General features: G+C 30.3%; 2 protein-coding genes across 4 annotated transcripts in view; one reads left to right on the top strand and one right to left on the bottom strand.

Moving 5' to 3' along the window:
* LOC119601853 (voltage-dependent calcium channel type A subunit alpha-1-like) overlaps window positions 1-3,024 on the top strand; it is a 28,532-nt gene extending 25,508 nt beyond the window's left edge. Inside the window, exon 2 of the mRNA XM_037953051.1 lies at window positions 2,772-3,024. Coding sequence (XP_037808979.1) covers window positions 2,773-3,024 — 252 coding nt within the window. The 5' untranslated portion in view covers window position 2,772. The remainder of the gene's footprint in view (window positions 1-2,771) is intronic.
* The window catches only part of LOC119601849 (alpha-protein kinase 1), a 273,362-nt gene that overhangs the window by 229,230 nt on the left and 27,553 nt on the right, over window positions 1-16,579 (bottom strand). For all 3 annotated transcript variants that reach the window (XM_037953042.1, XM_037953047.1, XM_037953043.1), the window contains exon 2: window positions 12,317-12,337. The gene's annotated coding sequence lies outside the window, so the exon portion shown is untranslated. The remainder of the gene's footprint in view (window positions 1-12,316; window positions 12,338-16,579) is intronic.

Genomic DNA, 16,579 nt, shown 5'->3' with positions numbered 1-16,579 from the left:
ACGACCAATTAATATTTTGATCGATTTTGATATATATCAACATCATAGATTCTCTTTATGTTATTAATTTGAGTGTTATTTAAGAATCTAGAGTCCATTTGAGATACTTGATCGGAAATACTTATATGTCATCACAGATTTTTGGTATTTTCTAAATATGGTCGTTTTATATCGATCTATAGCCGATTTAAGATTTTTTACATAAAACAATTTTTTTTAACGGAATGGACAAGGGATTATTGATATGGAGCCGATTTTCAGTGTTCATATATTTTTGATCAAAACCTATAGATTTTCGTTACTTTTCAATTGAAGCGTTATGTAAGGAGGTACAGAAAAATTGTCGGTTTTCATATAAAACTCTATTTATACCCTACACCACTATAGTGGGGAGGGTATTATACGTTTGTGCAGATATTTGTAACGCATAAAAATATTGGTCCTACACCCACCTTAAAGTATACCGATCGACTCATCACTGTCTGAGTCGATTGAGACATGTCCGTCCGTCCGTCTGTCCGGCTGGCTGGCTGTCTATGTAAACCTTGGGTGCAAGCTATAGGCCACAATTTTCAAGATATTTTGATAGAATTTTCACCTAGCCCCCATATAACCTTACACAACCAAGTTTTATATAGGCATAAATGACCGTGATAATTTTTATAACGATCGGCCGTCGTTTGACCCTAGACCCCCATACAAAACCCCATTTAAAAAATAACTTAACTACAAAAATTTTCTTATGACCATTAGTATCGCTATGAAATTTAGCATAACTAAAATTTATATAAAATTACATCCCTCTTCCCAATTTATTGAGGATAGGCCTATATTTGATCCTAACTCCCATATAAAGCCTCTTTTAGAAATTTAGTTTTTCATCAACAAATTGCTTAAATACATCGGAATTAAGGTAAAATCCAACATAAAAGTTTCTTTATTTAAAATGAATAATTTTCAAAATATATCATATAGTCGGCCATGTCCGACTATACTTTCCTACTTGTTTTTATGATAAATAAGAGTGACCATAGATTTCTTTGTATTTACACATAAATATTGGGTGAGAGAATCCCATAAGGCCTCCTAAAATTATGAAACGGTGAGTAGAACCACAAAGATCCTATGGGGTGACCCTGATGGCAGCAATACGAGAAATCTCCTCAAAATGAGCAAGTCTGAAGTTATTATGATGGTTCGTAGTTTGAGTGAACACACAGGATTACGAGCATATCTATGCAAAATTGGATGTGCGGTTTCAGATGAATGTAGAGCATGTGGAGAGGACAGTGAAACTCTGGAGCACTATCTTTGCCACTGTCAGGCATTCGTCGAAGTTAGATCAAAGTATCTTGGAAGTAATGTTTTTCGGGAAATAACATTCTTGACTAACACTCCTATGAACCTAACCTAATTGTAGTCTTTAGTATAGCCTAGCTTTATGTGCGGATTTGCAGCCTATTTAATTTTTTTTGTGACTGATCACATAATTCGCTTCTCAATTGAAACGTCATTTAACAATCTACAGCCAGTTTATGTTTTTATACAAAAGTCGATATTTGATAGAAAATATTGATTTGATTTGAGTTTTATTTAAGGATTTATAAAACATTTTTAACATTTTCATGATTAGATATTTATTAAAGGCTTTAGAGCCGATTTTAGGTTGTTGATTTAAAACTGATCTCTGATGGAAAATATGAGTTTTCAGCAAAAAATTTGCAAACAAATTTTAATTTATTTTTCCTATTTCCACTTCATTCTATAACAATACATAACAAAAAGCCTTAAAATGCGAAACAATTCTATTAAGCTTAATCTATTCTCTTGGTTGGTTTGTTAATTATGATTCTATAGCAGATCTTAGAATTTTCCCTATTTTTCCTCAGCTAGCTTATTTCAGTGATAATTTTTGGATTTTTCCAATTAACTTGGAAAATATTGAAATAATTAAATTTTTTATTTACAAAACTTTATAACTAAGTAATAGCCCAAAATGTCTTCTTTTGAAGAAAATACATGACGCCAGTGGCTAAAAGTTTCAAAAATAAATCAAAGAAAACATTTACAACATAATGCATTAAATTACTTGTTGTTTTGTTGTTATTCATTTAAAAAAATTCTTAATATTTTTTCCTTGGATGTTTAGTCATCCAAAAAGAAAGATTTTAAAACTTAAAAATAAAATTCAATAAAATCCTTAAATTTAATTAAAAAAGGGATAAACTCTTTATGTCTTTGAAAAACACATGATTATTTAATGGTTAGTTTGACTATTATTCGATGTATTATTGCTAAAGGTAATAAAAACTCGTTTATATATTTTTTAAACTTTATATTACTGTTGTTGTTGCAATAAATCGTTGTAATTAAATTGTTTATTGCTTTTTACTGAAATTATGTGGAAAAACTTTAATACAAAACAGTGTAGTACACTTATGCCTATACTTGAAATAATATCATATACATATGTACATATATAAAAAACTAACAACTTTACAATTACAATTTTACAAGTACAAAGATAATTGCCACTTAAACTTATATAAAAACAAAAGCAACAGTTAATGTAATTTTACATACTTGCAACAGCCACATGACTTAAAGCTATTTTATACTACTAACAACTGTATATGAATAGTTACACACTTACAAAAGATAAATCAATTACAACAGGCGTAATGTTGTAAATATATTTAAATTTATATTGTTTTCAATAGATTTCTTTAAAATGATTTATTTTTTAACAAAATATATTTTTTTTGTTGCAGCATGCTGGGCGGTGTAGCAGGTCGACACATGTCGAATCGTCGACGTGGTTCATCACCAATGGTGCGCTTGAGCGGCACTGTAGTAAATGCTGGCAGCATAGATGGCAGCATTGGTGGTGAGGGTGGTAGTGGAGGTATGAATTCTCCGTATATACCGAAAATACCACCCAGACGTCGACGAGCCGTTACTACTAGTGATCACAAAAGTTGTGCTCTTATACAAACTAGACTGAAATTGGGGGATATCATGTGAGTATATAGATTTTAATGCTAATAATATACAACTAAATTTTGACTAGTTTTCTTTATATTTAGGAAATATTTTCACAATTGCATATTAATAGATATAAAGTTAAACTTTAGGTAGATCGGTTGAAAGAAATTCTAACAAAAAAAAAAAAAAAAATACTCTAAAATATATGGTGTATAGTCTAGTCTATAGTCAAGTCTATAGTCAAGTCTATAGTCTAGTCTATAATCTAGTCTATAGTCTAGTCTATAATCTAGTCTATAGTAAAGCCTATAGTCTATAGTCTAGTCTATAGTCTAGTCTATAGTCTAGTCTATAGTCTAGTCTATAGTCTAGTCTATAATCTAGTCTATAATCTAGTCTATAATCTAGTCTATAGTCTAGTCTATTGTCTAGTATATAGTCTAGTCTATAGTCTAGTCTATAGTCTAGTCTAGTCTATAGTCTAGTCTATAGTCTAGTCTATAGTCTAGTCTATAGTCTAGTCTATAGTCTAGTCTATAGTCTAGTCTATAGTCTAGTCTATAGTCTAGTCTATAGTCTAGTCTATAGTCTAGTCTATAGTCTAGTCTACAGTCTAGTCTATAGTCTAGTCTATAGTCTAGTCTATAGTCTAGTCTATAGTCTAGTCTATAGTCTAGGCTATAGTCTAGTCTATAGTCTAGGCTATAGTCTAGTCTATAGTCTAGCCTATAGTCTAGTCTATAGTCTAGTCAATAGTCTAGTCAATAGTCTAGTCAATAGTCTAGTCAATAGTCTTGTCTATAGTCTAGTCTATAGTCTAGTCTATAGTCTAGTCTATAGTCTAGTCTATAGTCTAGTCTATAGTCCAGTCTATAGTCTAGTCTATAGTCTAGTCTATAGTCTAGTCGATAGTCTAGTCTATAGTCTAGTCTATAGTCTAGTCTATAGTCCAGTCTATAGTCTAGTCTATAGTCTAGTCTATAGTCTAGTCGATAGTCAGTCTATAGTCTAGTCTATAGTCTAGTCTATAGACTAGTCTATAGTCTAGTCTATAGTCTAGTCTATAGTACAGTCTATAGTCTAGTCTATAGTCTAGTCTATAGTCTAGTCTATAGTCTAGGCTATAGTCTAGGCTATAGTGTAGTCTATAGTATAGTCTACAGTATTGTCTATAGTCTAGTCTAGTGTATAGTCTATATTTTAGTCTATAGTCTAGTCTATAGTCTAGGATATAGTCTAGTCTATAGTCTAGCCTATAGTTTAGTCTATAGTCTAGTCTATAGTCTAGTCTATAGTCTAGTCTATAGTCTAGTCTATAATCTAGTCTATAGTCTAGTCTATAGTCCAGTCTATAGTAGTCTAGTCTAGTCTAGTCTAGTCTATAGTCTAGTCTATAGTCTAGTCTATAGTCTAGGCTATAGTCTAGGTTATAGTCTAGGCTATAGTGTAGTCTATAGTATAGTCTACAGTATTGTCTATAGTCTAGTGTATAGTTTATACTTTAATCTATAGTCTAGTCTATAATCTAGCATATAGTCTATAGACAAGTCTATAATGCAGTCTATAGTACAGTCTATAGCATATTATGGGTATGACAATGAATATAAATAAACAAATAACCAAAAAAATTAAGAACAGGTATTAAGATATTTGGCAAAATTGTTTATAAAGGATACATTGACTTCCAGACAACTACTGGGGTCAGTACCAGAAAACACCTGTTGAATATAGAAGCAAATTTGTGCTACAAATCTAATATTTGTACATTAAATTAAGCTTCCTAAAAATAAAAACAACCCTTGAAAAAAGCTTTAGTATGGACAAAAACCTTTAGGTGGAAAGGTTACTTTTTCAAAAAAAAAAAAAAAAAAACCAAAACAAAACAAAACAAAACTACAAAAAAGCTACATATATGCTAATTAAAAGGCCATAAAAAAACTCAATGTTAATAATTACTCATTAAATATTTCAGTTATAAATTTTGCTCTAACAAATGTTGACAGCTCACAGTTGTATTTACGAAAGCTTTTATTTTGACAATTACAAAAAAGTTATTATTGTGCTTTAAGAGGGAATACAACCAATCCAACAACAACAATACATAACTTCATTTAAGTACATTTACATATACATTGAATTTTTGTGTACGTGTGAATGAAGAGGGGGTTGTTTTTCGACCACATGCGAAACGACTATAGGCCTCGTAAAAAAGACAACTATACAACCCCCAAAATGTGTTAAATTCATATATTTTTCTTATTTACTCTTTGCCATCGCCAATTTATTTTTACTCTCTGGTAGTCTATGGACATTTCTTTTCGTTTTGACATTTCTAACCTGAAATCGTCACCCATACAGGGAAAATGAAGTGAAAATTTTGGTCGTTGCGTGTGAATGTATTGGTGTTTTAAAGCTGTAAAATACATTGTGACCAAGTTTAAGTGTAAGGTTCGTTGAATTTTTTCCCCAAATGGTTAGACTTAAATCGTTAGAAGCTCTGTGAAAAATTGAAAATAAATTGGTAAAATCCTAATAAATTAATTAAAAATTGTGAAAAAATCAAAGTATTTAGAGTAATGAAACTAGTTGTATGAAAATTATCAAGAAAAACATGGATTTCGAGTGTTAAAAGTTGATTTGAAAAAAGTGTTTCGTTTTGGGAAAACGTAACAGCGTGATGTGAAAAGAATTGTGAAGACAAATTTTTTCTTTTCTATGCTTACGGAAAATTCAATACACATGTATGCAGGTTTTTGGGTCAGGGGGCTGGTGCTGATACAAGTGAATCTATGAAAAGTGAACAAGAGCGGGTGTGCGCGGTCTAAACTGAGGTTGAGGCAAAATCCTTATACCTACATGAAATTCTAAAAAAAAATAATAATGAAGAAAAAAGTGGAGCAAGTGTGAAAATTTAATTTTTTTCCCCAAATGAAGAAGAAAAATCTCGATTTTAAAATTACAACTAAATAAATACCTAAAAAGAATTACAACAAATACCCGGGTTTAAGTAGAGAATTAAGGTTAAAAGCCCCGAAATGAAAGAAAATATCTCAAGTAAAGTTTAACCTAATTTTAGGGGCAACCATTTTTTTCTGGCTTTAAACATGAAATGAAAAGTGCTGAAAGTGTATGAAAATTAAAACATTTCAAACAAAGTTAAATAATGTTAAATGTTAAAAAATTTTAGTTAATTAAAAAACAAATATTTTATAAAGTTTTTATTAAACTTATTTAGAGTGTGTAATATAAATCAGTAATTAAGAATTCTTGATGCCCAGAATTTGAAAAAAGGACCCATTCCCTTTAGAAAAAATAGAAGAAAAAAAAAACAAGCAGAAAAATCTTTTTTTATTTTTACATATAAACGACATATCGTCGCCGTAACCAACACAATCGTGGTCGTTAGTTAAACGAACACAAGAAACGGAAAAATTCGGTCAAATTTTCCTTGAACATAATCATGCGTGTATATGTATGTATGTTGTACACATATGTATAGCTATGCAAAAGTTTGTAAGTGTATTTGTATAACTCGCTCCCTCTATATGTGTGTGTGTCAAAATTTTTAATATTTTATTTACTATAAACATTTAAAATAATTAAGAATTGATAAAAAAAAATTAAATTCTTAAATGCTTAATAATCTAAAAAAAGTGCGTTTATTTCTATTCTTGTCAAGTTATTCCCAGTTTTCTTTGATCCTTTTTCGATTCCAAATATCCTTAGAAATTCGTGCTAGAAAGAAACACTTGATTAGTGCATTCCTTTATCCTTATAATTGTATATATGGTGTATTCGTTAGCGGTGTTTTGCATTTATCATATTGTATTTTTTCACTTTACATTGTCAAATACTCGGGTTTCTTTTGGTTTTCATTCTAGCTCTCTTTTTGTTTTCTGGGAGAAATTTACCATGTGGTGTATATGTTAATAGAAAAAAAAACACAACAAAAAGTAAAATCAAAAAGGAAATCATCAACAAAGTTTCGTTAAATTTTGTTTTATTACAAATACTATTCTCTCTCATATAGAATAAGAACAAGATAAAGTGAAAAAACAAGAATTTTTGTTGTTATTTTTATTTTACTTCGTATTCGTATTTCCTTACTTTAATTTGGTTGTTGTTTTTGTTATAACTTGACAGGTCGTTGTATCCCCAACACAGCTGATTTTAATTGTTTGAACTCACACAGATATTCTAACACACATGCACGCACACTCACACATACATATATAAAAGAAATAAAATCATTCAACACATACACAATAGAAAAAGGAAAAAAATAAATAAATAGAACATTTTACAACCCCCTCGAAATTAAAATTAAGTGGGTTTCTATTGTTTTTAAGTTTATGTGAATTAAAATGCTAGTGACCCTTTAGAAAGTGCAAGGAAAAAATACATATATTTTCTAAAAGTAAATATTAAATCTTAAAATAATTATTACATGTGTGAATAATTCACAAAAATTTTTCCGATATTTTAACAAATACTTATACTAGGTATATCTATTTATACCCTACACCATTTGAGTGGGGAGGGTATATTGGGTTTGTGCTGATGTTTGTAACATACGAAAATATTCGCCCTATAAAAGTATACCAATCGGCTTAGAATCGTTTTCTGAGTCGATTAAGCTATGTCCGTCCGTCCGTCTGGCTGGTTGGCTGGCAGTCCATGTAAACTTTGTGCACAAGGTACAGGTCGCAATTTTCAAGATAATTGGATGAAATTTGGCACACATGCTTTTTTTCGGCCCAAGGACGAAGCCTATACAACAGAACCCCCCGAAAAGGTCTTCTGAACTCATAATTAGTTAAATATACTTGATGACCTCGCCAAATTTCATAAAGATCGGGCCTCATTTGACCCTAGCTCCCATACAAAGTCCCCTTCAGAAAATTGCTTCAATGACCAAAATGAACTTATAAACACAAATATCGCGATGAAATTCAGCACAAATAAATATTAAATAAATATTATATAAATATAAATACATTCACAAAACTTTATCGGGTTTGGTCCATATATGCCCTTAGCCCCCCATATAAAGCCTTTTTCAGAAAATTAGTTTTTCATCCATAAATTGCTCAAATGTATCGGAACAAGGTAATATTTAATATAAATGCTTAATTATGAAAAACAAATCACATTTAATATTCATAACTGGTGTAGGGTATCATATGGTCAGTCACGCCCGACTATACTTTCTTATTTGTTCAATTTGCTTTTGGTTTATTTTTCAATGTATCAGCATTATAAAGTAAGTTGTTATCAGACAGTTCAATGTGCTTTTACTAGGAAAATAGGCTATGAAAAGTGGTTATAGTGTTTGCGAATATAAAATTGAAACTTCCGTAAATGAAGAGATTTTTGCTGATGTTTAACTACATACATACATATATGTATAGACACTCTAAAAAGGCACAAATCTTTTACTAACCCAAAAAATACAAATCTCCCAACATAGACTTAAATTCAGTTAAAATGCTACTTACACATTGGCATTTCAGCAGAAATCAATAATTTGACTCCCTATTTGTAACCACACACGCTTACAAATAGGGAGTTAAATAAGTCATTACAACTCTCGCATGGAAATGCTTATAAAACAGTTGTTAACACAAACTGACAAAATCCTAAAATAAGTACTTACAAATCAGATTATATGTCAGTTTGAAGAGGCTGAGTAATTACACAGACAAAAATGGATTTCAAAATCAAACAAAAAATTCATAAAGCCAAGTATTTTTTTTACTAAAATAGGACCTATCACGAAATTCGTAAAATCAAGATATTTTCCAAGGGTATACCCTTGGAAAATATCTCCTTCAGTAATCTGAATTAATAACATTTAAGGAATTTATATTTGCGATCTTATTTTAAATTTATATGTGTAAATATGATAGTGTTTGTAATACACAAATATTGAACCTACACCCATCTAAAGATATACCAATTCCCTAGGAATTAGTTCTAATTTGGTTCTATAATACCTTGCTAAACCTTGTAATCAAATCCACTGATGAATTGGGTATGATTAAAATCGGTTCATCTATAGCTATATTTAACATTCATACAAATATGTATGATATATATATGAGAAACAGTTCATAATTCGTTCTAGAAATCTCATAACAACTTTATAAGAGAATTTTCATCAATAAATCATTTAAATACAGCGGTATTAAGACAAGATCAGACTTAAGTTATTAATCAAATGATTCAAATCGTTTGGATGGATGGAAGTTTGGATTTATTAAAAAATCATTTCAATTAAAATTTAAATTAAAAAAGAAATCGATATTTGAAAATAAACCCAGCAAAAATAAAACGAAGTACTTCCAAAGTTATTACCCTTATTAATGTTAATATTATTCAAGTAAAATTAGTTGTATTCCATAATACTATAATTTCACTTCCAAATAACTTCCAAAAAAAAGAGCATACAAATTACTTCTTGAGAATGACTTCAGAAGTAGTGAATTTGCAATCAAATAAAAAGGACATCCTTCCTATGACAAGCCCGTGTTAAAATCATAACATATTCAGGTCTTTTCTTACTTATTCAGGTCAGTACTTCCATGGAGTAAATTCTACTTCTTTTTCGCTTCTTTGGAAGATCTTTTTTTGACTGTGAAACAATCAATAAGACTAGTTTACAACGATCTGTTCATGATATAAATCCTATATGGATAACTTTATTTTGGGTATCTAAGTCCAAAAAAAATATTTAAAAAAATTTAGGACGTGAAATTTTTGAATTATTCATAGAGAAGGAAAATGCTAAAAAATGGTTAGTAGGGAAAAAATTTAATATTTAGAGTTGCAGTTATATTTTACATACAAAATTTGACTGGTCTTTCTCTAAACACTCTAACAAAGGATTCCTGTTTCAAAAATATTAAAAATTCCGTTGCAGTGATCTTTAATCTTGGTGAATAGATGCCATTTTTATCACTCACATTTCCAAGAGTTTTTCGAAAAAAGTATAAATGAGAATGTAAGAAATGAACTATGTGGTTCCAGCAGAGCTCGAACCACGAACCCCCTGTTTGTTAAATGAACGACCTAGACAATTGAGCCATAAAAAATCCAAATTGTTTTGTTCTTTACCAGTAATAACCTATTCAGCTAAATGAAATAATGTGGATGATAATGAACACTCATTACCAAGTAATGTATGAAATAACTACTGGATATTACCAAAATTTCAGATTTTTTGCTGGGATGGTAAATGAAAACCACTTTATCTCAAAATTTCGATGTATAGGCAAAAATAAAAATTGCTAATTAACCACCTTTCCAAAAATATATATTGCATTGTATGTGAAAAAACCTATACAACCTCTGAGTTTTTTTTGCATGGTTTGTCAGGAAAAAGCAACAACAACAATGCTTTTACATGTTAATATGTAGATTAAACGGTGATCGTGACAGCACAAGTTAATTTTATAAAACGAGAAATTGTACCGCAAAGTATGGCGAACATTGAACAGAAATTTCTGTACTAACATTCAGATTTATTGTCAATAAATCGACTAAAATATGCGAGATTTCATGGCAAGTAACCTAACTTTTGTAACCGATGTCTTCCGATCGGTATTAAACAATGTTATTCGTATTGGATAGTACTTTCAAATTCAAAATCGTTTTTTTTAATCCACTAAAGATATTGGAATAAAATTACGTCCGATATTTTAAAGAGAAGTTGGCCAAGGTATGGAAAGATGATTAAATTTTAAAATGACTATGACTTGAAAATTATACGAGATAATTAGCACGCGTAAGCATGTATCATAATCTTTCTGAGCACTTTCAAAAAATAAAATTTTTAAAATCGGATGGAAAACAAAGAATTGACACCAGCTTAAAAAATATACATGTTAAAGGTAATTTGAGCCCCCATTTCACCGCTCCTGGAGAAGTTATGGGGTCTATTTTCAAAATTTAACTGATATACTCCTTAATTACGCCTGGTCCTGATCGAACCAGAAATTTCGGTCGAACCAGAATAATTTCCAAAAATGTGATTATGTCCCACTGTGCATAATGAAGAACATTTTATAGTTCTCTGTGAAATCAAATAAGTGATTTTATTCTTGAGGTTAGCATATTGGGGGTACTACAATATAGACGGCTCGATTTGAGCTCGATTCGTACCTGATTTCTGAAATCATCTGAACAATTTAGAGAAAATATAATTACAGTTTTAGACTAATGTTGAGGCAAATAAAGTAAATTTATGCGATTTTTTTGTTTTTGTTTTAGGTAGAAGCTATTTTTCTACTTCTATTACATTTAAATTTCGATCAGGAAATTATCAGGTGTCAAAATTATAATGAATATTGAAAGCAAATATTTAACTCAAATTCGTTTTGATAAAAATATTTTTTTTTCAAAATGTCTCACAGATACAATTTTGTATGTAAAAAATACACTTCATTTTTTATTGTTCTATTCATATACATGTGTTTGTTTGTTTATCTTTATAGTTCAAGTGTTTGTGAAGAATGTATCTATTGTTTTGTTTTTGTTTATTCATGTTTAGTTGTTTATATTTAACAACAATAACAACAACTGCAATAGAAATAGTTCATTAAATCAATACAAAAATACCAAATTCATTGACCTGTCGCGTACGGTGTTAAATTTTTCGGTTGAAAAACTTTAAAATAGAAGAAAAAAACTATTTATGCCAAAATTATTTGAGCAAAATATTATTTATATACATGTAAATCCTTATTAAGAAAATCCATTTTCTTATCAATTTCTATGAAAAAGTTAATATGAGAAAAACATTTTTAGAGATTTTCTCTATCAAACGATTACTATAATTAAGTATAGTTATATAAGAACTATAAAAGGGAAGTTATTCTTTTCAAATTTATAGCATGTTTTTACATTTGATTCCATTTAATAACGATTAAAATAAGTAGTTTCTTTTATGTTTTGTTTTTCACAATAATTTCCTGATAAAAGCTGACATTCGCAATATTATTATTCTTTTCATGTGAAATGTTTGTCCTACATTTTATGACTTTAAAGATTAGAAACATTTTTACATTTGATGTATTTTTAAGTATGTATGCAGTTTATTGTAGTTGTGACATTTTCTTAATGCGGGTTTCCTTTTAAAGTGCTTTTAAAAAGTATTATAACATACTTCTTGGGTATATTTATTTGGCAAAAGATTTTTTGCTCTGTGAATGCATTGAGATGTAAACTATGTTAAGATTTAGAGGTTATACAAATATATTTTTAAGTATTTTGTAAAATACTATTTTGTATGTAAGTTGTACCAATTGTAAAGTATGATAAATAAACTTACCGATTATATCTTTGGTGTTATCTGCAAAAGAGAGGAAATGGTAAAATTAGTTGAAAGCTTATAATTTGGTAAAAGTGAAATAATAAATATGAAAAATTTTCTATAAATAAGAAATTTTTCAAAAATTCTGTTAAAAGAGGAAGTTTAGGGGAAATTCTCCAAATAGAGGGAGAAAATTGATTTTAGCAGGCAGACAGACCGACATAACTTAATCGACTCCGCTATCTATAAGGATCCACAATACTTTATAGGATAGGAAAATTATATTGTGGAAATTACAAACGGAATGACAAATTTATAAATACCCTTCTCACAAAGGTGATTCACGAGTAAAGTTAAATGAGATAAATGGAAGTGAACTTTATTTCGGTAAATTAGAGGTTTATTCGTAAAAGGAAATATTTTTATTATTTATAAAACACAATTACATTAATATGGTTGACACATGGTTACAGAAGATTATCCATTCAGTCTAATTATCCAATACTATTCTGGTTCTATATCACTGCCTTTGACTATATTAGACTTAAATGTGTGGCTTTTAAAGAAAAAGTCTGCAGCTTTTTTGACATCATCTAGATGACGTTTTGGAGACGACAAAATCTTCCAATAGACTCTCAGAAATTTGTAATGAATGTTACCCCCATTTAAGGCTCCGTCGTTGATTCTATGTTCATTAGTCCTTATCAGTGGATTTTTAGAAAACTCATTAAATGATCTAATAACGTTCCCATAACAATAGAATTTTCGATCCCAATCGGCTAAAGATAGTCAACTCATATATACATATATATATATATGTATATATTTTTCACCAGGGAAGAACTTCCTACAACATCGAAATGTTTACAAAAAAGGTATATTAACGTTGACAATTTGGGACGTTAAGTTGTCGGCTGTTGAGAAAGAAAATTTGAAGGCTCCTCCTCAGATTTCGCACCTCACCTTATCTAATTCTATTTTGGCGGGATAATCAATACAATTTCGCCGCACCAGAAGACTTTTGTCCTACAATATAGACTATTTCTGGAAGCTCCATAGTGTTGGGATTGACGCTGTGACGCCTAGCAATGCGCTCGATAGTTTTCCATGAAAAAATGGAGTGGTTGGGATGTGCTGGAAGAGTTTGACGACTTTTGGTTCTGCCGGTCCATGTACAAACACTTTGCTCAAGTACTCGAGCTATCTAATCTCTGACCATTGCCGCCCGTTGCTTAACTTCCGAGATGCAAACCCATCACTTCCGTTTACAACCACGCAGATGGGATGGATTGAGTCGGCTACAGCACTAATATCACGTGTATAAGATACCTTTCATCCATGACCATTCAAACCAGATAATTTTCATTAATTTGACACACTCTTAGAGAACAACACCCGACACATTCACTCTTAGTAAACGAATGCGTAAGTTCCATATACCCTACATCCATACCGTATCATATAAACTTAACACCAACTCTTTTCCAAAGCTTATTCCCACAGTCTCTCCTCTATGGGGTATCTGTTGTCTGTGGGTTATCAGCACCAAACTTGCTACCGTTTTCCGTGGTACCAGATTGCGTGGTGCTCTGGTTCCACCCCATGTCAAATCATTCCAAGGAAAGGCAGAGGATACATTTAATCATCAGTAGTTATAGTCCCGGCAGACTAAAAGTACTAATAGCACCTCTTTTCTCCGGGATTGCAATGACATCAAGATGAGGTCTTTCATCAAGCTTACTTGTCCCCGAGGGAACAACTTACAATATAAACCAAAAATTTGCCAAGTTTTCATCTTATACTTCAGCCTTTAAAAGTAGGCAATGCTGCCCGTTGGTACAAATTTCGTGCCAAATCGGGGTTTATTACAGTTGAATACAAGGAAACCTGACTCACGAATATTTTACACACAACAGTCATAAATTTGCAATAAACTATTGAAAAGCTGTTTGCGTGTAAAGTGATCCTTTTAGTCCGAGTAAGTGTGACAATATTTCAAATCGAAAAATGATTTTAAAAGATACCAGTGATTAATTCACCCTGTATATTATCGAGCTTTTTAAGATTCTCAGATGTATGCCCGATTGTTGAACTATTGTGCTGAAATTTTCCAATTGTGTTTAGTATTCATTAATTAGAGCATTTTTCACTATAAAATGTCTGCGTAAAAAAAAATTCACAAAAAATTTTCTATTATAAAGTTATAAAAACGTATCCATAGAAAGAAAATTCATATATCAATAATTCTGTATTTAAAGAAAATTTTTAAAATATTTCTTAAAAAGGAATTTATTACAAATTTTAGAATTTGAGCAAAATTTTTCGAAAAAAGCTAGTTTTTATTTAAGAATAAAAAAAGCTGTATACTTAACAAGATTTTAAATAAAAGTTGCTAAAGGAAACCCCATCTTTTTCTTAAAGATAATTTTACAACTCTGATGTAAGATACAATCCACCTACACCAATAATATTAAGTAGCCGTTTACATATACTCTATAATTCTATTACAAAAATATTGTATAATTTGAAGAAAATTTTCTAGAATTCAACGGACATCATCTTCTAAAAAAACTTCTACTTTCAACTAAACTGTAGATTTCTTGACGAAATTGTATGTGATATTTTTTACCCTTAAGGGATAATAAGAATAACTTTATACTATAAAATGTATTGACAATAAAAAAAGAAGCTTTACAAAAATTAATTTGTTCTTGTCGTTGTAGTTTTTGCAATAAAAAAAAACAACAACAAACAACTCTCTCTTTTAGAATTACAAACAAAAAAATTCAGTTGACTGTTTTTTTTTTGTGTGTGTGTAGGCGGCGATGATAGTGGTCGGATGACTAATAACAAACATTGATTTCATACAAAATTTAATAGAAAAACAAAAAATAAATAAAATATATATATAGAACAACTAGAAATGTAAAAATTGTTATATTAAAAACAATTTAAAAGTTGTGAAATTCAATTGACTTTTGGTTATGTATGTTTAGATAACTTAAAATTTACAATATGTATCTACTGTGTCTTGTTAGTTTCTTATTCATTGTTACATTTTATGACCTAAAAGTTCATGAGCAATGTCAAAATCAATTTACAAAAAAAGAAAACAAAAAAATCCAATAAGACAGCCAACCATTCGAAACAATAACACTTATAAAACAATATTATATTTTCACTTCCTAATAATTCAATTATAAACAATTAAACACAGATACAATACACTACACCTTTCAGAAGCAGTCAAGTGTGTGTGTGTGTGTGTTTGTATGTTCATATAATAAAGAAACTAGAAATTAAAAACAGAAAAGAAAAGTATGAAAAAGAACCACAAATTCATACATAAATATAATTCAATTTTAGACAGTTGTAACAGACATAAAAAACACTTGTAATACTTATAATCTAAAGAACTAAAGGCAACAACGAATGAAAAAAAAAAAAATTATAACAAAAATTTACATACAATTTGAAATGCATTTTAAACACGCAGCTATAATACTTAAACATTGGTATTTTTATAAGGACTGTGATTAGTTAATCTAATGCCAATGGAGCAATTATAAAGGAATATTATATACCGCCCAGAATGACTGTCAGAGTTCCAGTCCGCCGATTCTTCCACAAAAACCTTGTAATCAAATTACAGATTGCAATTTACGTAGAAGTTATAAGCTTCCGAAAATATCATGACATAAACCGAAATTGAATTATTATCGCAATAAAATTCCACACAATTAACTGTTATGTACTTCGGAAAGAAGTGGTCTCTATATTGGCTTTAAGGCTTTCCTCCGATTCTTGAAAATTTGCTCTTTTAAGAAAAAGTCACAATTTCGGTAGATCAACTTTCCATATCTCAGAGTGATTACAATTCCGGGATAAAAGAGGTGCTATCAGTACTATAACTGGAGGTGGATGACACCTTGTTGAACTTTTCATATCTTGGTGTGATTGCATTCTCGGGGTAAAAGTCTTGCTACCAGTACCTCTAGTCTGCCTGGACTATAAACTGGTGGCGCCAAATGTATCCTCGGTCTTTTCTTTCCTTGGCTCGGGCCAGAAGACTTAGCTGGTACCACGGGAACTGGTAGCCCTCTGCACATAGTTTTGGACTTTGTCTTTTTCCGGTGGATAGACCCAAAATGCGGAAAGAGAATGTTGGTTAAATGAATGATGTAAGGTGAATAGTTCGGTGGTGTTGCCACCCCACATAAGTCTGACTGTGTGGCTAAATGTTGGGAATCAGTTGATGTTAAGTGAATGAATGAAGAGGTA

The sequence above is a fragment of the Lucilia sericata genome, unplaced genomic scaffold (assembly GCF_015586225.1).
Source record: "Lucilia sericata isolate MDLA Ls3-8-SP2 unplaced genomic scaffold, ASM1558622v1 Contig000193F_arrow, whole genome shotgun sequence".
NCBI lineage: Eukaryota > Metazoa > Arthropoda > Insecta > Diptera > Calliphoridae > Lucilia > Lucilia sericata.
Note: the sequence above shows the minus strand (reverse complement) of the source record. Positions and strands in the feature narration are given on the sequence as shown.